General features: G+C 34.5%; 1 protein-coding gene across 2 annotated transcripts; it reads left to right on the top strand.

The window, feature by feature from the left end:
- Positions 1-296: 296 nt before the first annotated feature.
- On the top strand, positions 297-27,195 carry LOC149080001 (BCL2/adenovirus E1B 19 kDa protein-interacting protein 2-like). 2 transcript variants are annotated; one of them, XM_089238921.1, is made up of 12 exons: positions 297-552; positions 5,655-5,783; positions 6,436-6,634; positions 7,553-7,643; positions 8,716-8,931; positions 9,735-9,848; positions 10,039-10,141; positions 12,756-12,887; positions 16,394-16,480; positions 18,606-18,704; positions 26,245-26,290; positions 26,523-27,195. In XM_089238921.1, the coding sequence occupies exons 1-11, from the start codon at positions 488-490 to the stop codon at positions 26,273-26,275; spliced, it is 1,266 nt and encodes a 421-aa protein (XP_089095047.1). In that variant the 5' UTR covers positions 297-487; the 3' UTR covers positions 26,276-26,290; positions 26,523-27,195. The 2 variants fall into 2 exon arrangements, with proteins under 2 accessions (XP_089095047.1, XP_089095048.1); XM_089238922.1 differs by lacking the exon at positions 297-552 and adding an exon at positions 3,575-3,836.

The following is a 27,195-nucleotide window of genomic DNA, read 5'->3' as shown; positions in this document are numbered from 1 at the left end:
CCCATGTGAGTGCGTGCAAAAGTGAGCGAACTATTTTTATCTAATATTATTATCTTGGCATATACATTGCAGGCACTTCCCAGTTTTTCGACATATAGCTTTTAGAGTAGAAATTTCTGCTGATAGAGATGTCTACCATCAAGTGCGTCTCTACGTTGTCTGGAGACAAAACGTCTAACTTTTTAAGGAAACTGGAGAGAGAGAGCAATAAAGTAATTTCTTATACATCTACGCACAACTTTGAGGAAAAATGGGAGCAAAACATTTTTGGCCTTGCTGGTGTAAGAGTGTAAAACAGAGAAAGAAAAAAAGAGCCGAGGAATCCTCGAATATTGATCGCACTTAGTGCGCAAGCTCTACTATCTGGAGAGATTCTCTCTCTTCTTGCGTATCTGTCCTCCGGGATGCTGAAAGGAATTCTACGACTTATCCCTGACCTCCAGTTCATCATTTTTACTCGTACTTCAGTTGTTTCTCAACATATAGGATGCCTTCCTATGATGAAGATCCCATGCAACTAGAGTTCATTCTCCCAGACAGAAGTAACAAAAGGTAAATTTATATATTCATCCGATTCTTTAACGTTGAGATATGTTCAGGAATGCTTTACTGCTACTTCTTGGTTTCTGTTTGATTCCCCTACTGAAAGCTTCCCGAAATAATGTCTACCAAATGAAATTATACTGCGTAGTGTGTTGACGTTGAAATCCATTATATGCGAAGCTATTGATATGAATTCGTTAAAACACAACTTGTGTTTACTTATATATATATTACGTCGTTCATCATATTTATGTACAGTACAACATGATACAGTACAAAAATGTCATTTTAGAAATCGCGTGAGATGTTTATCAAGCTATAACTATTTCATGTATGAAATTCTATGTGTTAACTCAATGAGATCAAGATTTAAAGATTTAAATTTCATCACATAAATAATATTTTCAATATTCTCTTATGCATGTTTTGTTTATAAAACATATCGATCACCATTTATATATTGCTTGGTTCTTATTTAGTATAAAAATTCAGATTTTCTAATAGTCATTATTTTGAATCGCCGTAATAAATAAATACTTTTCATTAAAAAAACATGGTCGTAGAAGTCTATAAAGTTGGCACCGCAGAATTCTAATATTTGATGTATTCTCATGGTAGCTAATAATCTTGTCATGAATGACCACTTGTTAGATATTTTTATACGTAGGAGACTGTGTAGGGAATGCTCCTACTTACGTGATTTTCTATTTTTCATTTTATTAAAGGTGAATGCTAGATTATGCCAAGAAAATAAATTTCTTCAAAGTTTTCAGCAATCCGTTTTTTTGTCTGTTTACATTGTTACTAATGAACACTTATTTGAAAATTCATTTTTCGGACAAACGGAAATTGAAACCTTCACATGTTTACCATACAAACTCCACATATCAGTTCCATAACCAGCCCTTATTATCACTTTCATTTATTCATACGGAGAAGCATTTTCATTTTTAGAATAGTGTCGAAAAATATTAATATTAATATTTCATTACTTCAATATTCTTGAATTAAAGTAATGAAAACTTCCTTATTTGAGCAGCAAACAAGCAAAAATTTCACAGAATATTTATGTAGGTATAAAAAAATACTAGCTAATTCCTCGGACCGAAAATTATTAACGAACCGTTGATCCTAGAGGCATACTTCCAATTAGAAAATAACGCGTGGACCTTAGATACGTCATTCATATTTCAAGGGGTTGTATAGTTATTAAAATAAAAAAATTAACTTTTTATATGGACACCCTGTCCTCAAAAATCCAATTAAAAGGTTGTTGTCCTGTCTCTCCTGAGACCAACAAAAGAAACTCTACATTTTTAAGTGCAATATTGGCTTATATATTTAAATCTAAAAAATATAGAAAAATTGGGGAAAAAGCATTAAAACTAACGAAAAATACTTTTCATTTATGATGGGTTTTTTTCAAATTTTTTTTTTGTTTTTTTAATTTAAATATCTCTGTGAATATTGCATTTAGAAACGTGAAATTTCTTTTGTTGGCCTCGGGAGAGACATGGTAACAACTTTCAACTGAGGTTTTGAGAGTACAGGGTGCCCATATAAAAACTTGATTTTTTTTATTTTAACAACTGTACAACCCCTTGCAACATGAATGACATATTTGAGGTCCACACGTTATTTGAATAATTTTTCTAATTGAAAGTACGCCTCTAGGATTAACGCTTCGCCAGTAATTTACAATTCGAGGAGTTAGCTATGCACCCTGTACATGTACACTGAAATATTTCAATTGAGTGATTCATATTTCTCCATTTTTCTGAAACGTGACACGATCGAAGTTGAATATTTTCCTCAAATAAGTGATATTGTAAGCCACGTTTAAATCTAATAGCCATTTGGCTACTAATCAAGAAAGTTTTTTCGTAGTGTTTCAAAAATAATAATAAATGAGTAAGTGGTTCAAAAAATGAAATTTCGGTTGTGAGGAAGAGAGAGAGGGAGAAAAAATGGCGGTATTCTAAAAAGCTTCGGAATCTTTCTGTTAAAATAATAACTCTTTATTTGCATATGGGGCCAGACCCATGCAAGAATGGCGTACAATTACAGTAAAAAGCACGATTCATTAGTATGCACATAATCAAAGCACTTACACATGATAGCAATTCAAAAAGAATGGAATATCAATATAAGAAAATTCAAAAGCTTCACAACATCGTTATGAAAAATAAAATAAAAATTATACGATTTTTCATCTCTGAATAAGATATTTTTAAAATGAAATTTTGTCTGTTGTGGGATTGCGGAAAATACACGATTTTAGAAGTAAGTTTCTTTGTAAATTAAATAGTAGGCATTCGAATAAAATATGAAATATGTCGAATAAGTTATTGAAGTTACTGCTGCAATTAAGGCAATTCTAGTCAGGATTCAATATGACATATACACTAGGCACGCACAAAAAAACCACCACCATCTAATTTGAAAAATTAGGCGCTTCCGTGGCAAAGGTATGTTAAAAAGTAGATAATTTTCAGATGTGACAGTGGGAAAAACCTCGTGGTAGTGAGCATATCTTGTTGATCTATGAAGTGATGAAAGATCATTTTGAATTGTTAGGGCTATGTATCTTGAAGTAACAGTCGGAAAATGTTTTCTGATAGCAGGTTGCCACTTGCAAGTCCCAAACGAATGGGAACAAAGTTATACGAAGTACGTTCAAAATAGTAAGGTCTAAATTACGGCTGTAATTCAGTGGGAGGGGGGCGTTTTAACAGGGCGTTGTAACAAATCTTGAGGAGTCTGTTGTCTGAAAACATTAAAATTTTGTACCAGAAAAAAGTGTATTTTAAAAAAAAATTAAAATGCAAAATGAATATTTTTTGGTCGTTTGGTGGATTCAAGTCTGCGGATTCGATGAGAAATCGATCAAAAGATTTCTTGTGTTCGCTCAGTCAGGAAAATTCTTCGGTTAGAGGTTTTGCACTTGCATCGGTGAATTCCGCTCAGCTGTTGTCTCTATGGCAACTCGTTTCGCAATAACTCAATGGTAGCCATTGTCGATGCGAACGCCGCAGATGGAAGATTGTGCCACCGAATGACGTGATACGTGCTGATTCTCTCTCTCACTTTGGAGTAAACAAAAGATTAACTTAAAAATGATCGTGAATGTAAATCGCCATTAACTTTAAAATTACGTAATATTTGTAAAAAAATTAACTCACAGAATCACTCGTGACCAGAAAAATATTCCTTTTGCGCACTTATCAACACCTAAGAAATATGTATTCCGAGGATAAATACAACTAGCGTCTTGACAATAGTAGACATGAAAGGTACGGTACGGTATTAGAGATGATTGTTTTTTTATGTGGATTTTTGTTCTCATATTTACGTTTACGTGTAACACAGCTATGCATTTGATACTTTTTATTTAACTTTTTTCTCAATTAAAAAATTATGTAGGTTTATATTCACTTTCGAATGTGAATATTAAGTTTCCAGCTGTGAATATGATAGTTGATATATATAGACTAATGAGCGATAACATATATGCTAGCTTATACAGGGTGACTCAATTTGCTTATGTGTGGGACTAATTCTGTAACCGATGACTTTCGAAGTATATTTCCAATTACAAAAAGTTTTTAAACGGTATGCTGTTTCTTTAAATGACGTAAATTTTGAGGGATCGTACACATAAATAAATAAAAACACCAACTTTTTATACAGTCAAATTGTGCTAAAAATCCATATTATAAAGTTGTTACCCTGTCTCTCCTGAGGCCAAAAAATGAAATTTTCGCTGATATATTTGAATTCAAAAACTGGAGAAAAAAGTTTTGGAGGAAACATGATAAACCAACGGAAACACTCTTTTCCCTTATTTATGTGGTTTTTCAAAACTTTTCTAAAATTTTTTAATTAAAATATCTCAGCACTTAAAAACGTACTGTTTTTTTTGCCTCAAGTGAAACAGGGCAACAACTTCCTAATTGGGTTTTTAGCACACGGGGACTATATAAAAAGTTGACGTTTTTAATTTTTTTTTTTATGGTACGATCCATCAAAAATATTTCATGTAAAGAAACCGCATGTCATTTGAAAACTTTTTGTAATTGGAAGTACACCTCCAAAGTTAACGGTTAGAGCGTTAGTCCTCCAGACAAACAATTTGAATCACCTTGTATAGTTCAACTAATAACTTTTGAACGAAACGATAAATAATAATATTGTAATTTCACTATATAAACGGGTTTTTTAGTTAACGCATGGGAAAACCGTGTAATTATGCTGACTACTACGCGTTCAATAGTGATTCAGTTATTGACTTTGTGCGGTGAGCGTGAGCTTGATAACGTTAGACGAGAAAAGAATATTTCAAACACATCGTGTGCTACTTTAACAATTTCAGACCCTGATGCCACAAATGTCTGGGTTTTTTTTTCTCGCTGTAGAATTTTTCTTTTAACCACCGGGAGTTAAACTCTGGCTTAAAGAATTGTGAAGTTTTGAGTTAAAAATATGATGAATATGAATATCGGGGGCTTTCATCTGAGTTGCTGCAGAAGTTAAACTTTCAAGGGGTTTTTAAGATGGATTCCTAGTGAAAGTGCCTCCGGAAAAAGTGTGATTTATTACAATATTTTGCAATAAAATTCTGGGAAAACTTGAAAGTGTGTGAAAATGTGAAGATGAATATATATATATATATGTACCCTGCATCATCATCCTTTCGCTGAAAATATTTGAGCGAAGTGAATTATTCCTTCACAAAAAAAATGAAAAATTGAAGAAAAATAAATATTTGCTGACATTTATATTCTTATATGACATGATGTCGCTCTCCACTTGTTAATGCAAGATATACAGAAAACTGGATGTTGTGAAGATATTTATTAATGTAGTAATTTTTGAGATGTAAAATCAACATCTCAAATAAATATCTTCACAACAACCAGTTTTCTGTATATCTTGCATTTATATTCTTATTGCATTTTTTGAGAATCAAAAATGCAAAAACATTTTGAAAATTCAAAAAAAATGAATTCTCAGGTATGAAAGGGTTAATATTGCACATGCATGCATGGGGCATTTTTTAGTCTTGCATTTTTTTATTATCCTCACGCTGAATTTGGTAGTATTTGTTACAGGATGTCAGAAAAGATAAACTCGCCAAGTGTCGCACTCCGGACAAACCGTTCATCAACACCCAAAGACTGTGATGCTGATATAGCAAGCGGAAAAGCATCGCCAGATAATTCAGAAACATTGAAAGACAGGTAAATAAAGTTTTAAAACACTTTCTACGTAAAAAAAACATTTTTTTTAGGTCCTTTACCTAAATGAGGAAGGCGTTTGGCGAACTCACAAAAAAGTCACTTTCATTCTTTAATATCTTGAATAAAAAGTAAGAGACCATCATTATTTTTTACCTCAGAAATTATATGCTGATTTGTATTTCTGCCAAAATTGATAATCAAGTATATGCCAGGTTTTCGAGCAAAATGAGATTTCCAAAAAATTAGTTACGGAACTAAATTGGATAGATTCCAACAAAACGTATAGAATTACAGACAGAAGTGCGTAACTATGAGATTTCCGAAACTACGATTACATAACAAGAAGAATACAATTAATATATGATGCCGGTTTTGTCTAGTCATGTGCTTCATTAGCATGATTAGTTTTCCATGTTTGAAAAAAAAACTCATGATCAAGAGATAATAATAATAATAACAACGATCGAAAATGTATTTCCCTATTTTTCTTAGTTATGTTTTAGCAACAGCAAGTTTAGCATTAATCTTTTTAATGATCTTATAACGTGATGTTCTAAATTTTGAATTTTAGGGAACAGTAATTGGTTGTTGCTTCACACTGAAATTTATTAATTTAATATTCCGGTACTTTTAATGCATTTCTTTTCAATAGTGGCACTGAAAAGGCGCAACTACTCGAAAAAACGAAATTTTCCGACCCATTACAAAGACTTCAAGACGAAAGTGATGAAGATGATGACGCGGCTAGAGCAGATGAACCAAACACCAAAGTTTACTTTGCAGAAACTGTCGATTTCCCAGACAGTCCTTTACACCTAAAGCTCTTGAAGAAACGAAATCGAGAAGCTCAGGTAGAATATATTCGCAACGGAATTCTGTAGTTAGTTGATAAAAATTGCGGAAAAGTAAAATATTTTTCAGGGTGTCCTGTAAGTGCTAATGCGGCCTTTATCTCATCAACCGTCGTAGAGGTATGATTCCGATTTAAAAAATGCTCAAAAGGCGTTCAAAAATTACCCCCGTACCAGTTTTGAGAGTGAAAATACAATGTGTAACAAAATAAAAAAAATGCAAATTTTTATACGAACCCCTTGTCTTCTAACTTACGATTGCAAAATTGTTGCTCTGTATCTCCTGAGCCCAACAGAAAAAATTCCATGTTTCTAAGTGAAATATTCGCTGAGATATTTGAATTCAAAAACAAAGGAAAGTTATGAAAGAACAATAAAAACTAACGGGCAACGCTCCTTTCCCTCATTTATGTTGTCCTTTTCCTACTTTTCTTCGATTTTTGAATTCGAATAAATCAGCAAATATTGCATTTAGAAACCTGAATTTTTTTTTTCGGTCTTAGGAGAGACAGGGCAACAACTTTTTAGTTGGAAGTTAAAAGACGGGGCACCGTATAAAAACTTAGATTTTTAATTTTGTTACACATCGTGTTTTCACTCTCAAAACTGATACAGCGTAATTTTTGAAAGCCTTTTGAGCATTTTTTTTAAATTGAAATTATACTTCAACGGCAGATGGTTGATGAGATAAAGGCCACATTAGCACTTACAGGGCACCCTGTATGCTGCAGACCGGTTCTATAAATACTGGCTCACAATAAGCTACGGAATGGGGACGCAGTTTTTTTGTGAAATTATAGAAAAATGTGTTTTCATTTCCTGGTATATATCACCAAATATTGGTTGTCAATTATTTTTTTTTTAATAGAAGTTTGATTTTTGATGAAAGTGTATGAATGCATTTCACTTTCTATACAGGGGCTTGATGTCACAGACGATGATGAAGAAGAATCGACAACATTCTCGATCATGAACAGAGGTCATCATGGTCAACACCGTCCGAGAAGAGGTAATATAGGATGAACCGTAAGACTTTTGAAAAATTAATGAAAACTGCAGGAATTGCCATACAAGAGTGTGGTTTGCATTTGAAAATTACGGTTGTTTATTTATCTGTTATTGTTGTTCTTTTTTTTTTTTATAACGAAAACAACTTAATCCAATAACACCAATAGATGGCGTTGAAATACTGAGAGCATAGATATGACATCGAAATTATTTTTAAAAGTATAGTACTATCAGTTCAAAAGTTTTTTTCTACTAAATTTTCATAATATTATGATAATTCAGGAAATAAAGTTTTTCAAAATCAGAAAATTTAAGTTTGTTTAAGAAAAGCATTGTTTGGCAGGTTATTTTATCTCGACGGGAAAAATCTTGCTGCCGTGACTTCAAGACCAGGAACGCCGGAGCCAGGGGCGAAGGAGACCATTGTCTTTCTTGCTTTTGTTTAATTACATACAAGAGAGACGTTATCTCTAGTCTAGTGTTTTCGCATATTTAATAGGTCCATGATGATGTCATGGACCTATTAAATATGCGAAAACACTAGACTAGAGATAACGTCTCTCTTGTATGTACTTAGATTCTTGTATGTACAGCAGATTCTTAGCTCAGTTAAAAATTATTTAACAAGCAAACTCAACTCCATTAACCTCATATAGCTCTGCTGATACATGTATGTGAGCTACTGTACTATGAAAAAAATGAACTGCGGTGATTCGGCTGATCTCATATCCCAGGGTAGCAAGTTCAGATAGGTGGTGAATTTGGAGAATGCTTGTTCAAAAAAATTATACATTAATAGGCGAAGGATGGCAAAATCTAAATCTACTTCAGGTTGTAGCTTAGGTTATAAAAGCAAAATAATATTCACTTTTGATGTTTATGGTTTGAGTTTCCATAAGTGAAACTCGTTTTGAAGTACAATTGTGATTTCATTTGTCCAATTGTGATTTCATTTGTCCAATTGTGATTTCATTTGTCCAATTGTGATTTCATTTGTCCAATTGTGATTTCATTTGTCCAATTGTGATTTCATTTGTCCAATTGTGATTTCATTTATCCAATTGTCATTTTAGAGCGCCCAACAGCTCTCGCAACTCGTGCGAGTGACCCAGATGCAAATCGACGGCGTAAGATAATAGTTAACCCAGATGCTCTCCGAGATGATGATGTGGATCGAAAAAGTATAGACTCATTAAGCAATAGAAGTGACGTTATGTCACCTGTTGATGACTTGGCAACTCCAGATGACATTGACACACCCGATGATCTGGATGATGATTTGTTTGACAGTAAGTGATGCGCACCTATATACAGGGTGTCCTGTAAATCCTAATCTCATGACGTAGGGGTATGGTTCTAATTTTCAAAATGATCAAAATGTCTTCAAGACTCACTCTGTACCAGTTTTGAGAGTGAAAATATAGTGTCATAAATATATTTAAAAAAAAATCTGAATTTTTATACAATTTCCCCCTAACTTCCAATTAGAAAGTTGGTGCCCTGTCTCTTCTGAGGTCGACAGAAAAACTCCATATTTCTAAGTGCATATTTCTATTTGCTGAGATATTTGAATAATTCAAAATCAGAGAAAAGTTGGGAAATAACAGCATAAACTAACGAACAACGCTCTTTTCCTTCATTTATGATGTTCTTTTCCAAACTTTCTCCGATTTTTGAATCTAATTATCTCAGCGAATATTGCTTCAGGAGAGACAGGGCAACAAATTTTTTAATTGAAAGTTAGAGAACATGGAAACGGCATAAAAATTTAGATTTTCACTCTCGAAACTAGTACAATGTGATTCCTGAACAAATTTTGAGCATTTTGTAAAATAGAACCAAACTTTTACGACGAGCGGTTGATGAGATAAAGGCCGAATTAGGACTGACATGACAACCTGTGTCTTTGTAGCATTTTTTTTCAATCTCTTAATTTATCATTTCATTGTCTTATGGGCATATATTTTTTGAATCTTCCTTAACGTCAGATAAGTTGTTCTTTAATAATGGTTCTTATTGCAACTAAATACAAAGTATCTTAAAAAAGATATTGAATAGCAAGAGAAAGAGTACTCATATTTTTTTTCTCTAGCTACCGAAGACATACGTGACGATGGGAATTACAGAACTTGTGTAATAGGTGGTGAAGAAAGAAGAATAGACATGAAAGTTATCGAGCCTTACAAGAAAGTTCTATCTCATGGAGGTAATACGATTCCGTTTTCTAATACAATGTCTAATCCGTATAATACAAGAAATGGCAATGAATCAATAAGAGTCATGCTCAATTACCACATTAGATTTATTAGAGAAATGTATCATGGAATTTTTTTGATCGTATATTCATTGGTGACGAAAGTTTTTTTAAAAATCAACCAGTTTTATTTTAAATACAGGTTATATCGGATCTTCTACACTTGCCATAATCGTGTTTGGAGCTTGTTATCTTCCTGATAGAAGTCGACTGGATTACGATTACGTGATGGATAATTTATTTCTGTAAGCCAATATTATTACATGATATTCAGTTCAAGCTTGTTATGCAACATATTCATGCTATTGTTCGGAAGAAATTAATCCACAAAATTCTCTTTGTTACGAAGAATAATCATAAAGACAATAATGATAACTAGAAACACGTAGAGTAGCGAAGAAATCCTCATGTGGTGCATGAGGATTACTTCCACCAGATACTTCACTGATTAGTCCCTACGTGGGGTTAGAATCAAAATCTTCTAGGCTAGTTCCCATGTAAGAGGCTTTAGTAGAATAGAATTTCCAGTTGAGAAGAAGAGAGATCTGTATGATCTGTCCAGGGAATTTGTTAGAACCCATGCCTGCACAGTCAGAGGCTAGCTTCCTAACCGCTATATATAATATATCAATTTTGACCACCTGGTGGTCAAAAATTGAACTTTTCTATTGAATCTTTCTTTTCCCCATGGTCCATACATCCTTTTTTACCAAGCTTCAGCGAAATACCTCTGTCAGAATGGGCGCTACATACGTCTGAGTAGTGTCAGTTTATAACCACCCTGTGCAAGAAAATTTTAATACTAGTACAAATAGACAGCTTCCAAATTGGAAACACATACCATGTAAACGAATATTTTTTTAAACTCCGAAATTTCAATATTAGGAAAATTACTTCTATGGCGCTGTGCAGTCTGTGTTCGATCTCCGGAAACACACAGTACTCGTGCTGTTGTAGATTTTATACGAATTCTCCAATTATTATACGCGAATGCGAACGGCAGTTAACGGCTTCCTCGTTAAAATAAGGCAAAATATATTCGCGGCGATCGGCACAACAACAACATTCCAAAAATACCCCGACGCTACTCACTGCATCGGGATGAAATTTTGCTAAATTATTACCGTTGGCGTTTTTCTCACATAAACTAATAGTTTTGAACTGAATCTAAAAATCTGCTACTACTCTCAACCATTTACTGTTTTTTTTATTAATTCTTATTAATTCTTACATACACTTTCATCGTAGTGAAACAGCTAATTCCTAAACCGTTAGTGTTAGAGAAAACTTCCGATCGCAAGAAATGTTTCAAACGTTATCATCTATTATCTTAGAAGCCATTTTCACGTCAAAAGAAAAATATTTCTGAAAAGTTACGAAATTTAATTTTCTAGACTCTGGGCCACAACTATGGAGGGGAGGAGTAGCAAACGGGTTCGGTGCTCCGGGTGCTGGAGTAGAGAGGGTGCCGATCATTCATTAACTGCTCTTTCTGCATTACACGGGATGTCAAAATCCATTCTTGCCCCGCCTGACTAAGTATCTAGTTGTGGCTCTATCCAGAGACATACGCAGGAGGGTGCTCGAGGGATTCGTGCCCCCAACCCCAAGAAGACCAAAAATTAGAGAAAAATAATTATATTTCCGTGGGAAAAAAATTAATATCGAAAAAAAAATATCTTTGTAATTAAACAATTTCTGTTAATTTAAATGCTTTTTGAAGGGTGGTAACTCAAAATTTCTCGAGTGCCTTCTTCAAAGCCTTCTGTGCCCCCACCAAAGGTCGATCCTGTATACGCGCCTCACTCTGTCTACACCAGTGTTATCCGAAAAGATAATTTTGAAGAGTAAATTCACTCCTCTCCAAAATTTTAAGGAGTTGTTTTGTAAAAAGAATGGTAATTTTTTTTTCTGACAAACAGAGAAGTAACTCCATTAAAAAAAATTACCTTGATTGTGACGGAATATTTCCACTCCTCAACGAAATTTGGAAGAATAAATTGAATTTTGATGCGTGTTGACAAATACTGGTCTAGACTATCCCTAAAAGTCCTATTAATCATATTAAGTAAAACATTCATTTAAAACAAAAGAATAACCATTCTCCGTCGACCAGAATTAAATCACTTTATGAGGTGTCGAATTTTATTCATACTCCTTATCAGAAAACGCATTCTTCCAGCCAAGCCTTGAGGGATGAATAGAAAAATTCATATCTCTCTACATAACTAATACAGTTTTCTCTTGATTTCATTCAATGACATAACGTTAGATTTCCAGGGTGCTCCTGACAAATAAATTAAATTGGTCAAAATTATCAGTCTTTGAAATAATTTTTCATTATGATATCCCCCTCCCTCCTCAGTTACTCAGCAAGAAAGATGTTTCAGCTTTAATAAGCAATAACTCGATCGATCATCTTTGCTCGAATTTGATTTTCTTTTTCTGTTTCGCGTGTCGGTTCATGAAGAATATATGCCTACTGTATTATTAAATGTGGCAGTCTATTGGACCCATGGAGTCATTTAAATCTCGTAATTTTTTCAAAAATGTTTTTACCTAAATGGCTTCTACGATGATGGATACAATTGCAAATTTCTTCTAAGGCGTATTGTTTAGGAGTTATCAATTGGACAATGAATAAGAGTAGTTCCCCCCGTATATCAAAGCCGTATTTTTTTTTTCTATAGTCTTCATTCTTCAGTGTATTTTGCTACCACATATGCATTTTGTCATGTTTGAAATGATTTGTCTTCAAAATAGCATCAACTTTTTTTTATCTCCTGAAAACTCCAAGAATTTTTAATTTGTTTTCAAATAACATTCACTTTTTCCCTCATTTCTCATTTTGATTTGAAGATACGTATTGACAACTTTAGATCAATTGGTTGCTCAAGATTATGTGCTTGTATACCTGCATGGAGTTACTTCAAGAAGCTGCATGCCTAGTTTTGGATGGTTGAAAAGATGTTATCAAATGATTGATCGAAGGTAAATTTAAATCATACGGAACAATGTTGCTCTTTATATTTTCCATGCTCTATAATGTATTATTAGACTATGCAAGAGAGAGAGAGAGAGACTGTGATGAGAAAAAGCTCTATGAAGAGTAGTAGTTAATTCTTAGATTTTTAGGTGCTGAGTTCTAAAAAATTCATAAAAAAACTCATCATCCACCAATTTTTTTAAATATCGCATTCTATCTTTTTCATCAGTAATATTTGGATTAAAATGAAACACATTAGCACTTATATTTATTCTCCGTTATTTGCAGATACAGTCAAACCTCTCTATTTCGAAATTGCCGGGACCGAAAAAAATTTCGAGATAGAGAGTTTTCGAGAAATTTTTTCAGTAAGAATCAAGAGTTTTTTTAGTAAGAAAGGAAAAAAATATGCCAAAAATGGTGAAAAATTCGATTGATAAGGGCTAAAAAAATACCGTACTACATTTTACTACATACTAATGAAATTATTGGTTAAGTTACATAATCAAATGTTCAATCATATTATATGCAAATACGCTAAAATATGTTCGATTTTTTTTTTGTCCAATTCAATTTTATTTACATGCCTTATTTAAAATAATCCGTAAGCTTAGTTTAATGCATATTTTTCGCTCATTGAGCCTTCACAATTTCATCTATACTAGCAGGAGCTGCAAATATTTTGGGCCCTATCTTTTCAGTTTGCTCCAGAAAATGGCACAGCGTTTTTATACAGCATTTTTCACTGTTACTTTTTTCTAATTCCTCTGGAGCATTTTCTACTGTATTTTCGTCATCCGAGTCGGCGATACATCAGTCAAGGTACTGCAAGTTTGTAGTGAACTGTCCATTTTTCCGCAAAATCGGAAAATAAAATTTCTAGCTTTAAGTGTTTTTAGTAATGCCTAATGTTCTGAAATTTCATCTTCAATATTGTTCTGAGATTCATTGAAATTCGAGTGAACCACCAGATCTGATCTGATTCGTCACTGAGATGACTGGCTCCAAACCCGCAGCTTTATTAAATCAATTAGTCAGTCTATTGGCTGACTTTTTGCAATGCTGAACAAGTCATCCACATGTCATCCACCCTTGTCAATCATAGTATCCGTCCACGATTGACAAGACCCATCAACACAATGGGTGGTTTTACTAAATAACCCTTTCTTATGTTTCTTTTCACCTCCAGAGAAAAGCCAAATTTGCACGAAAGAAAAGTAAATTCTTTTTTTTCTTTTTTACTATCATTAGGCTAGGCTTGGCTGACCATATTTCCTCGACAGAAATACGGGACATTGGGATTCCAAATACGGGAAAATACGGGACATTGCCAATTATTGCCAAAAATGACGCCAAAACCGAACAAAGTCGCCAAATATTGTTGAAATAACGGAGAAATCACAATGGCGGGAAATGCAGCATTACTGCTAATTGCAGTGAATTAAAATGAATTCCACGAAAAAAAATTTTCACCCAAGACAAATATGGGAGATTCATATACTCATTTATAGTTGTAGTTATCATAATATAATTTATAAGTTGAAAGTAATTTCAATCTTTGATTTCAATAAAGAATAAAAATTCAAGTAGGCTTCGTGCGAAATACGGGAAAAACCGGGACACTTTTGCTGAAAAGTCGGGACAGCCAAAAAAAGAGAAAATACCGGGACTGTCCCGGGAAATACGGGACGTATGGTCACCCTAGCTAGGCCTTCGAGATAAAAAGTTTTTCAAAAACCACTTCGAGACAGAGAGGTGAAAATGCATTGATTTAGTACAGTAAATGCAATGATTTTATTATTTTTTTAGATATGGAGTTTTTCGAGAAATAGAGTTTCCGAGAAAGAGAGGTTTGACTGTATGATGAAAGTCTGTTATAACGAGTACGGCTTATATTGAGAATGTCGCTATTACGAGTGATTTGCAAGTGATTTCAAAGATTTAATGTTAAATATACCGAAAATATTCGTTTATAGTGAGTTGCAAATTAAGAAGCTTCTGTTTTAACGTCGAAAAATTTTTCTAAAATGCAGATTTTTCTTTCCATCGTTCTAGGAATCGAACTAGAGAAGGATAACTAATCATTGCACAGGTTCCTCATAAACATTATTTTGAGGCACTTCTAACAAAGGACGAACGTAGAAAAGTCACATTTTTGCCTCTTTTTCCTATTCTTAGGCTTTCCCAATATACACACGGGACATGTAGCTTTCGACTTCTGTTCCAATGACTGACAAACCACGGTCATCTTTCACTGCCAGGATTTATTTGCCAGGAACTTACGTCGTTACATAATGGGCTATATAAATCGTGCCAAAAACTTTCCGATCAGCGCGAAGATGTTAACGAGTAGTGCCGTCTTAACGCATGAGCCCAACCGGGCTCGGCCTGGGAGGGGGGCCTCAAGAGAAGAGGTATCCTCTCTCTTGGAAAGCTGAAGGAGGAAAACGGAGAACTAATTAAAATTTTCAAGAATTTGCCAGGTAGGGCCTCAAACAAATCATTTGTCCCGGGAGCCCTTGATGCTCTTAAAATGGCCCTGTTAACGAATCCATATACGCATGGAATTGAGCAATGAGATTATAATTGAGAACTTTAATGATTTAGTTGGTCCACCACAAATCGTTTTGAGAATATCAAATTCGGTGTTGATAAGTTTTAGAGAATCAACTGGTGTGAGAAAAACATGTTTCACGCGATGCTCATTCGCCAGTATCAGAACGAAATGTTCTAAAAGGCAATTTTAATGCAGATAAAGAATTACAAATAATTAGCTGACAGAGCAAAAAAATTGAAATTCACTTATAACATTATAACGAGAATTTATCCGGTGATTGTGAGCTGTCGTTATAATGGACTTTTACTGTAATCATTTCTATGAGTGAATTAGACCGGAAACAGTAAGAATTACTCATCATAATTTTTTCTTCTTCGTGTTAAGAATTTTATTTTCCTTGGTGTGACCATTTTTTTTTAAAAAATAACCTGAGTGAGTTTGAAAAAAAAACTAATAATTTTTTTTGCCTTTATAGAAATTTGTAGACGCGTTTTTTTTTTAACTAAATTTTTGATCATGATTTCTATCACTTTTACCATTCCTCACATTCATGTTATTATCTAAAGAACTTCAACCTTAAATTTTTAATAATTAAATTGATATCAAATATTTTTTTTTCTTTTCTGGATGCTAGTTTTTTGCTAAAGCTATTCAATTATTACATTAAATATTGCATAAAAAATTATTTGGGACGTTAATTTAAAATTTAAAAATCAAAATAAAGAATTTTTAAGCCATTTTTCTGTGAAAAATCCCCTTTTTTTTGAACATGTAACTTTCACATGATGAGAAAAAAAATGGAAGCGATAATCAGTGTCCAAAAATACATCAACATTTAATGGGCAGATTCCGGACAATTTTCTAACTTGAAATTTGTAGAAGCCTGTGTTATTAAAATTTTTTCTTTCATGAAAAACTATTGTTATGCACAATATGATAATTTTTCTTCTGTAGGCTTCGAAAAAATTTGAAAGGCCTGTACTTGGTGCATCCAACATTTTGGTTGAAAACAATTGTTATCATGACAAAACCATTCATAAGGTAAGAAATGTTCTGCGATTACCCAAGTAGTAGCCTGACGTGAAAATTTGAACAATTTGTCACATTGACGTCAGTCAGAAAAACAAACTTACGTTATTTTAACGTATTTCAATGTCGTAAATACAAAGGTCATAAATTCACGTCTTTCTTACGCCATAAAATGGTGTATAATAATTTAGGGCGTCATTTTCTGTTTTAAAATGGCTTCAGAGCAATGAATGGATTCATTGCTCTGAAGCATCACACATCCATATGTGTGATGAGCGTTAACATCTAACACCTATTAAAAGCATACCTCAAATCCATAGAAACGTAGACATAATCGCTTATCGTCGTTTATCGATACACGATTGCATGAATATTCTTTGAGCACTAAATGCTTTTCAGTCAAGTGCAATTTTGTTTGAATGAAAATGTAAAACATTTTAATGAACAGTTCATATGAAACTTCGTGTTAATAGGTAAAATGTGTTGATATATCAGCAAATATATATATAAATTATGATTCAATTATATATTTTATTCTGACGATCAGAGGATTTGTCAAATCAGTCAATGATTGAAAAAGATGCAGTGCATCCTTTAAGATGCACTGGACAAAAAAAATTGATTTTCAAATCCCTTTTTTTCCTCTATTTTTTCAAATTATGAATAACGCAAATAATTATTTGGGTTATTTTTAATTTTTCAAGGAATAAATAATAATAAGATGAAAATATCTGCAATCGACATTAACCAACGATGGAAATAAATACAATATTAACTATTAATAAACTTATGTTATAATAGCACTACATGAGTAACCTACTGTTACGATAGCGTGTTTGGAAAAGGTGTCAGGTTAGAATGGTCAAGTAATCCGAGCGAGGTTCGATTCTTATAACCGCGAAACCGCGAATCCCTTCATTTTTTTTCTTTTATTTCTCCTTGAATTGATTCATATATCTTCCAAAATTTGTCTTTTTTTGTTAACGTCCAGTTGGCGCTTTTGAAGTGGCTTTTGAATAATGACCATTTTTATCACGTCAATTTTGAGACAAATTATGACTTACCAAAAATGTTTTTACTGACGTCAGGTGACAACTTGGGTGCCACATTGAACATAAGTCACAGTATTTAATACAACTAATCAAATACAGGTGTCCCTCGTTTTACGCGATTAATTGGGTGTGCAGAATAATCGAGTAGGGTGAAATCACGTAAAGTGAGTTCAATTTAATATGGGTAAGATAGAGGTAGGAGGTTTTCTTAAGAAGAAAAATGAATTCGAAAAATGAATTCGAAACTCCCAGCATCAAAATAATTTTCAAAAACGGCGACTTGGCCGCAGCAAAAAATTGCTACCGCAGGGAGTCCCCCATCGAAGGGTTAGCGCACCAACCTCTCGATGAGTATAAAAAACAAGCCTGCCGTTCGGAATCGGCAATAAATTGTAGGTCCCGGTCTAATTAGCCCTCGTGTGCAGAAAATGACCGTGGTGCGACAAAAATGATCAATGATCAAAATAATTTTTGTGGATGAATCAAGTATTCGAACTTATAAATAAGCCTTATGAGTTTACTATACATATATGAAATCGATAAATTTTTTTTAATCAGATGATGGACTGGTTCTAGTTAGTGTGAAACTTTTCTTTCTCCTGGTATGTGTGATTAGCTCATAAATTTTTTCAATCAAACAGTCAAAATTCAGCTGTCAAAAAGCATTTCATTTTTCGTCACTTCATGAAAACTTTTCGAGCAATGCCAGAAAATTCTGAATATCACTCACAAATCTGACAATTTGATTTTCATTTGATTATTTCATCATTTTGATGATTAAAATTCTGATGGCATTTTTAAATGTATTACTGAAAAATATTTGTTGGTGAACTTTTATGAGTGAATTTCAAGGTTTTATTTACATTTACCTCCTCTACATCTTGAAATAAGTAAAATTTTGTCATTTGAAATATGTCATGTCTCCAACATATAAGCTCATTTTCAAGATTAAAATCGAACTTCAGGCCAGATTTTGCAGGTTATAGTTTCTTAAATTAACTTTTCAAAATCGTATAAAGCGAAGGATACCCGTAAATTATTTTGTGACCAATTTTCTAAGATGTTACATTTTACTATTTTTGAAGCTCTAAATTCAGCCGGAAGTTGCGATTTGTGAATAGCTTGCAAGAACTGGAAGAACTTATCCCCATGGATCATGTTTGCATTCCAGATAAAGTCAGAGAGTATGTATAAACATATTTTATATACTGCAGAGTATTATAATTATGACAAATTGGTTTTTTTTTTTGCCAAGCATTTGGACTAAAAAATACAATCATATGTGAGTGGAAAACGTTACTAAGTACCGAGTGCAATGTAGAAGGGAAATAAATTATTGGGGTACTGATTTTATAATGTAATGGAAGAATCTTAAAAACGCAAGGCCCGTGGGCCATTTGTGGCCTACCATGTTCTCTTTAATAACATGTGCATAGTATAGCTGAGTAGCCAGGCGGCTTCAGTAAAATGTCGAATGTGGCATGTGGTGTAAAAAATTGAAGGTGCCTGATATCAAGTGGGACATTACAGCACTACAATGCGTAGATAATAAAACATGATTTAATAAAGAATAATCTTTAATATAAAAGTACTTTGTGCACTCATTGTCATTAGCGTCCTGAATTTCAATACTCAAGGATGGATATAAAAGTTAACCTTCCGGTGAAGCGCGTATGTAGGATGTACGCGAATCAAAGGAGAGATCGTATTTCTTACTCTGGAAGGTTAATTCATGAATGTATCTTCTTTGAACAAGTACAGTGATACCTCAGCTAACGAAGTTAATTCGTTCCAGAATCACGTTCGTAAGCCGAAACGTGGTCGAGTGGTTATAGTGACGGACTCGCGTTGCGAGGATCCGGGTTCGAACCCCACAGTGGTGATCGGCTGAAGTTGGTTTTCTGTGGTTCCCAACTTCAAGGCGCAAATGCGAGCCGATCTCCCCGTTAAAAAGTCTCGCCACAGAGAGCAACAGTCCTACAACGATAAATCATTCAATCATAACACTTCACTCATAGTTAGAAAAACTGGTGGCAGATGGCAGCACTACACATAACAAGCATTACAGAGAAACAAAAAAAACTTCACGTCAGGTTTCACTACACGCACACGCACATTTCCGCGTGTACCGATTCGTTGGGGGTTCCGCGGGGGGGGTGTGGGCGGGGTGCATGTGTGGTGTAGCAGTAGTAGGTAGGGCCTCCAAAAAATGGCTCGGGGATCCATGATGTTCTTAAGTCAGCCACCTCGTTGGGCAATTTGCCTGTTGTGGCGTTGTATTTGTATTTCTCACAAGTTTCTATGGAAAATCATTCAATTTGTTCCAGATACTGCCGAAAATTCGAAAACAGGTTTTTTAAAACAAGATGCGCTATAAAAAAGACAAAACCTGACCAAAGGCTAAAATTAGCAACTTCAAAATTTTATACATGAGAATTTACAGGAAGATGAGATACTTACTAGATTATTTTTAACACAACCACACCCCACCAGCTTTTGACTAATTTCGTAGAAAGGTATCCGGTCTTGATGCAATAAAACAACATGCAAAATAATGATCAAGGCGTTCCCTAAACTCTAACAGATACTTTACCACAAATGCCTAAAGCTCAACTTTTTCCCAAGACACTTCAAGAAAGGCAATGTCCTAATGTTCCAGACAAAAAAATCTGGGTCCGAATCTTCTGGACTCTTACAGACCAATTACCTTACATAAGCACAATAGGGGAGGTAGTGGAACAGCTGATAGTGCAACGTTTTATCACATATTATACAGAGAGGGCCAACTGGTGGCACCTACACCAATACGGGTTCAGAAAAGGAAAATCCACGGAACAAGTATTATATTCGCTTTTGAAAGAAATCAATGGGCGACGACTAGAAGGTAAAAAGTAACTAATTTCGCTAGACGTCCGGGGGACATTTGATAACATCCAACACACAGCATCGTTATAAAGAAACTAAGGATCCATATCTGAGCAGCTAAAAGCAATTATGGGTGACATACTTAGACAGAGACAAGTAGTGATGTTCACGGATGCAGGGCCAATGTCGCATGAACAGCAGAGAGGGTGCCCACAGGGGTCCTGTTCTGGACCCTTCTTTTGGAACCTGGTAGCCGATGAATTAGGCCTACTTAAAATGAGATGACCGAGAGACGTAAGGGTATAAGCATTTGCGGACGGCATTGCCGTAATTGCCTCGGGCCTCACGATAAAAGGAACTAAAAAATTAGCAAGAAGGGCACTTAGAGACGAGTGAAGAGTTGGCTTACGGCGAATAAACTGACATGCTCAACTAGGATTTCCAAATTCCCGACATTTTGTAGCTATCGGGAACGGGTATAATCGTATTTCCCGAGAATTCGAGAAATCACTTATTTACAGTGGAACCCGATTTACACGATTCTAATTTATACTTTCTCATTTATATGGCGTTTAGGTTTGACTTCCATTATTCTCTATATTTTTTAATGTTAAAATATTTCATTTATGCACCACATATAATATTAGAATTTTGCAATGATACGGTCAAAAAATTTTTAAAATTCATGTTTCAAACTCAAGTAAAATGTCAGAAGTAACATTCTCCATAAAACGCCTTTAAACTTTTCATTCACAGGTTACTTGATGTAAAAACGCAACTCTAAAGTGGACGTAAAACAGAAGTTATAAGCGTCGAACACAAAACAAGGCCGGTTTAGAATCACAAAAAAATCGGGCTTTCATAGAAAATGAAAAAAAAAAAAACCGATATTTTCTTCCAAAATAAGATTTTAAACGTAGTCGGTACCTTAATCAACTTCTATTGATTTGAAATGTTTTTTACAAGGTTAGTAATTTAAAATTTCTTTGGGAGAGAGTTTTCTCTAATTTTCCACAATTATCAAGTGACATTTTACCTTTTTTAATTTCTCTTATTTTTAATATTCTAATTCTGTATACCGGACGTAAAGGGCACTATGTCCATTTTCGTCAATATTGGGATAACGCTATTAATTTTCAGCGCTTCGTCACACTACACATAGTTATAGGGACACTAAATCCTTTTTTAATAAATAACAGATATATTAAAATAAACGAGCTCCATAGAGAGACATACTGTATTTAAAAAAAAATTTGAACGACTCTCCTGTAAAATTTCCCTTTTGTGACATGGTGTCTCTGGCATACAGAAATTCAGACTGGGCAAAAAAAAAAAGATATACAATATATAGCTTACCTTTCCTATAGCTTTTTAAACGAACGTAGAGAACGCCCTCTTTTTTTCAATTCCACACATGCTTTTTGCTACTACAATATTTTCATAACTATGCTGATCAAATTTTTACATATCCCTTTGATAAAAATAATTATTTTCATACATTTTTCGCACAAAATAACAATTAGAGAATTTCTCCATTTCGTTTTTGAATCTCCAAGTCCCCGATTTGGATATTAATTTTCGCGAATCTTGCATCACATTCACCCCTGAATTATTAGGCTTTTCCTCAAAGGCGTTGACTTGTTTTTCTATGCAATCACAAGTCATGATAAAAAAATTTTGACAGTGTTGATTTGTGACCATTAAAGACCATTGACTAACCTCCTTAAAATGTGTGGTTCTCTCCAAAATATCCCCTCAAAGACAGACAGCACCCTCCCCTCTTTTCTTCACAAATATTTGAGAGTTGTATTATACAACTGTTAACAAATTTTTCTGCCACTTGTATAATAGTGTTTTCGGCATTTATAAAAAGCCGACAAGGGTCACCTACTTTAAAAAAAAGTAAACGAAAAATACCCGAATCACTCTTTCTCCCCTAAAGGGGAAGGGGGTGTTGTTTCGGACCCTTGTCCAGCTGTGCACACATTTTCATCCCGTATTTATCTTCATCTGTCTTGACGATTGCTTAAAAAACAGGTTATTGTTATATCAGGGCTATATAATGTATAAGCACCTGGGAATCCTCCTATTTTCTTCACATTTTTGGTCTCTTTGCTTACAATTGCAAAATAGCCTTTCATTGCACGGAAAAGTAAAATTAATCGAAGAAATCACAAAAGGCAGTAATCGTAACCTGCTATGTGTTTTCTATGAGACTATCTACCAAACTTTTTCTACTTAAAACGCAAAGCTACTTTTCAGATCTTATCTCGTGTTCATCTGTGGTGTTCCCCAAATAGGGTCATAAAATGGAAGAGGAAAGAGGGACTTGTTTTTTTGGTTCAGGCTCTTCGTATATATAGTTCTCTCAGTATTAAAATTTCATAGTACTCACAAGGTTACTTGTACAGTTTTTAGAATTGGAAACTGGAAGCCCCCCTCTCATGTATCTTTCTTTCCATTGAGTTTATGAAACTTTTTTATATTCTATTGCAAGTATTGCTGTGTTGTAAGTATCCCGAATAACAGTTGTTCCCGAATTCTCGGGAATTTTTCTCTGCATTTCGGGAACGGGAAATCGTAAAAAAATTCCCGAGAACGTGCTGGCGAGAATTCCCACCCGGAAACCCTATGCTCAACAGAGAAGACCAACTACTTATGGGTATCGCCCTCAACACCCCCACTAATCAAGTTCATAAGCCAGTTCCTCAAGAGGACAACGAAACTAGAGTACCTTGGTCTGACTATTGATGACGAGCTGAACTGGTATGAGCATGAGGAAATGCAGAAGCTAAAGCTCAACGAAACTTTGCAATGCTTCATGAGAGCAGGAAGAAGACTGTGGGGTCTAAATATTAGGATTAAAAGAACGCTATACCAGACAGTAGCGGCCAGAATTGTAGCATATGCTGCAGCAATTTGGTACAAAAATCCCAAACAGGAACTAAACAGGAAAGTTGACTCGGCACAGAAGAGCCTCCTGCTCTCTATCTCACTAGAGCATACTCCACTTCTACAACGACGCTTGCAAGTTAGCGCAGGACTGCCGCCCTTCAGCGTATTGCTGGAATATGAGGCTAAAGTAGGAAACCTACTTCAATTGAGATCATCAGTGCAAGCAGAAGAATCATTACTTTGCCCAGGAAACTATCAAACGAAAGTGACAGGATGGACGACACATCCAGCTTTGAACCCTAAGCAAAAGCAATTGTACTTGGAAAGAGCACCCAATTGTCAAACCGCCATATATATACGGATGGGGTCAAAGACCCAGTATGGAACAGTGGCTGTATATGTTATCACAAAAGACAAAGTGGTACTCCGGGAGTGGTCCCACAAACTCCACGATGAAAACAGTGTTTTCCAGGATGAAATATTACTTGCACGCTTGGAGGCTACTAAAAAAGCTGCGGAAGATATTATAAATACAGCTATCTTCACAGACAGCTTATCAGTGCTTCAAACAATAAGTTGCCCGCTAACTTCACACGCGGCAGCTAGAGAAGTCAGGGAGATGCTTCGCAATAACCATCACATCCGAATCTCTTGGATCAAGGCGCATGTGGTTGAGTTTCATTAATTATTGAGGGCTCAGCTCCCCTCACAAAATTTATTGTGAGCCAGCCTCAGACCCGAGGTTCTGCACATATGTCTCCAGGTCCTGTAAATCAGTGTTTCTCAACAGCCGTTCCCCTGACATCAGTCAAACCGGGCCGTGAGTGATGCACTGTTTCATTTTGTTCCAATTTTTGCTCATTAGTCGTGAGTATGACCGAGCCTTCCAGTCACAAAAAAAAAGTTAACCGGGCCACCTTTGACTCTGGGGGGGGGGGGGGGCTATCACCGCCCATGCCTCAATGAAATCATCACAATGCAAATTCTTCCATTCTTTTACAAGAAAAAATTCAAAAAAGCTTTTGAAATACAGTATTCAAAAACCATTAATTATGCTTTATTTTCACTGGTCTGACAAACCAGTATACAGGATGATTCAAATTGTTGTCTGTAGGACCAACTGTGTAACCGTTGACTTTGGAAATACAGGGTGTTTCAATAAGAATCATCCGATTTAAAAAATCATAAGCTAACTATTCAGCTTTTAATCCGTTTTGATCGAATAATTTATAGGTAGAAAGAGGGAAATCTCGAGTTTCACACAATTGCCGACAGGTAGTGCTAACGCTCTTCCTTCGGCCACCACTTCAGTGTTGACTGCACAACAGAAATCGTTTTGTGTTCTAAGCTTCGCGAAGCACGAGTCCACAACAACTGTTCATCGTGCTTTTCGTCGACAATACCCTGGCGTTGAACTTCCAACCGCTCAGAGCATTAGGCGATGGTATAAACCAGTGCTTCCAAAAGTGGGCGATGGAATGGTCCAAGGGGGGCAATAGAAGCTACGTGTATAACATACGATCCTATGGGCTCGCTTGAGTCGGGGGGGGGGGGGGCGATGAGAGAAAACAATTTCTGAAGAAGCGGGTGATGAAACAAAAAGTTTGGGAAACTGGTATGAACAATTCCAAGACACGGGTTGTCTGTGTAAAGGGAAATCCCCTGGCCGTCCCCGCATGTCAGACGAAAATGTGGAGCGCATCCGACAGAGTTTCGTACGTAGTCCACAGAAATACACTGCTCGCAGAAGTTTGGGACGAATTTGACTACCGTATAGACATATGCCGTGCATCCCAAGGTGGACATATTGAGCAACTTTAATTTAGTTTGTAAAAAAACTTTGATTAGCCATGTAATATAAAATTAATCTTAAGTGTCTAATATTTTTCGTAATATATGCATTTAAAATCGGGTGATTCTTTTTGAAACACCCGGTATAACTTCCACAGTTTTCAAATGACATTGTTTCTTTAATTAAATGGATTTTTTTTTTGTGGGATCATACACTAAAAAAACATTAACTTTTTATACAGTCCCCGTGTGCTAAAAACCTCAACTTGAAAGATGTTGCCCGGTCTCTCCTGAGGCCAACAAAACAAATTACATTTTTCTAATAAAATATTCGATGAGATAGTTGGATTCAAAAATTGGAGAAAAGTTTTGGAAAAAACATTATAAACTAACAGAAAACACTCTTTTCCCTTACTTATGCTGGGTTTTTTCCCCCCAACTTTTGCCGTATTTCACATTTTTTTTAATTTTTTTATAATATTGCACTTAGAATCATGGCAATTTTTTGGTTGTCCTCAGATGAGACAGGGCAACAACTTTCCAATTGCGTTTTTAGCACACAAGGACTGTATAAAACGTTTTCATTTTTTTATGTGTATGATCCCTCAAAAAAAATTACGTCATTTAAAGAAACCGCATGCCATTTGAAAAGTTTTTGTAATTGGAAATGTATACTTCTGAAGTTAATGGTTACCGAGTTAGTCTTACAGACAAACAATTGGAATCACTCTATCACCATTATATACAGTCATATCCCATTATAGCGAACTCCAAGAGACTGGAGAAATCACTTCGTTATAACAAAATTTTGTTATAAAGGAATTCTAGGTTTTTACATTGTTCCTATATAAACTTATCTGGGGGATTAGAAAAGTGTTAGTTAAAACGAGATTTTCACTATAATGGTATTCGTTGGAACAAGATTCAACAATACCATATTTTAATACCGAAATATTTAACATTTTAATTATTCTGCTGTTAGAGATTTATCAAGGTCATGAAATTATATAAAAAACATATTTTCGCATTCTTTGATTACTCAAAATTTATTTTTCAAATTGGAGAATAAGGTTTTTCTTAAGCAAAGTTGTGCCTTTTATATTGCAAAATGTTCCACAAAATCACTTGTGGAATTTGTTGTGTATCTTTTCTCTTTTTACAATTTCCTTACAGATACGATGAAAAACGACTTCTAGAGGCATAAAATTTGAAAACAACAGTAAGTACTGCTTATAGAAAATCAGAACACAGTAAACTTTGTTATAGATATGTTTTGCCATAAAAATTTTGTGACTAACACACGATTTATATGTAATGTCACACTAGTTCCTTGTATATGTTCAACTTTATAAGCTTCTGAGACACTGAGAATTATTCTAGTGATTTTTTTTATTTAAAAAATATTCCTTATGATGCAAATGTTCTAATTTGCATAACATATTTTTTTCCAGGTTAATGCCAATAGATTTTAATATTAACAACCTTGAAATACATAATAAAACAGCACATGGCTATAAGTTCTGCAGGAGGAAAGCATATTGGTCACAGGAAGAATATTGCTTTATTAAGACCACAAGCTAACAAGAGGATAATTACTCTCTATGTGCCCTGCCGGATTCCAGTTGACTTATTCCAGGAAAGACACAAGAAGACCCTAACTATTACTTGAAAGCAAAAATCATGAGCTTGGGAGAAGAAATAGAAAAGATAAAAAAAATTTCACTAAGCGATGCATCGAGACAGTTGCTAACCATTCCACAGAATCAGTTGACGACTTCGCCTAAATTATCCAAAATTATTTAATTATATGATTGTGCTTATGATTGAGAGATTATCTTTTTCATTGCTCCATTTGAAGATATTACAAAAACAACTTTGTCTATAGAACTGATATCATCCCTATATATATTTTATTTTGTTTTTTAATCATATCAAGTTCACATATAGAAACCTTGTTTTACCAAAGTAATTACAATTCAGCTGAATATATGATCTGAAATTTATTTTGTACATATTTATTATGTAATTCTTACTTTTGCATCTTAGTAGCGGATAAGTTTTGTAAAAGTCATATGACAAAAAAGGCATAGTACATTTTTTGAAATTAAAGAATTTAATTACCAG

The sequence above is a fragment of the Pholcus phalangioides genome, unplaced genomic scaffold (genome assembly GCF_987345545.1).
Source record: "Pholcus phalangioides strain wild (caught in Gottingen) unplaced genomic scaffold, Ppha-v1.0 ptg000011l_1, whole genome shotgun sequence".
In the NCBI taxonomy this organism is placed as follows: domain Eukaryota; kingdom Metazoa; phylum Arthropoda; class Arachnida; order Araneae; family Pholcidae; genus Pholcus; species Pholcus phalangioides.
This window is presented reverse-complemented; position numbering and strand designations above follow the sequence as displayed.

Excerpts from the sequence above, each read along its gene's own strand:
- LOC149080001 (XM_089238921.1), top strand. The coding sequence starts at position 488 with ATGCCTTCCTATGATGAAGATCCCATGCAACTAGAGTTCATTCTCCCA. Across the intron at positions 6,635-7,552 it reads AACGAAATCGAGAAGCTCAG|GGGCTTGATGTCACAGACGA; the intron begins GTAGAATATATT and ends CTTTCTATACAG. Across the intron at positions 18,705-26,244 it reads ATTCCAGATAAAGTCAGAGA|ATACGATGAAAAACGACTTC; the intron begins GTATGTATAAAC and ends ATTTCCTTACAG.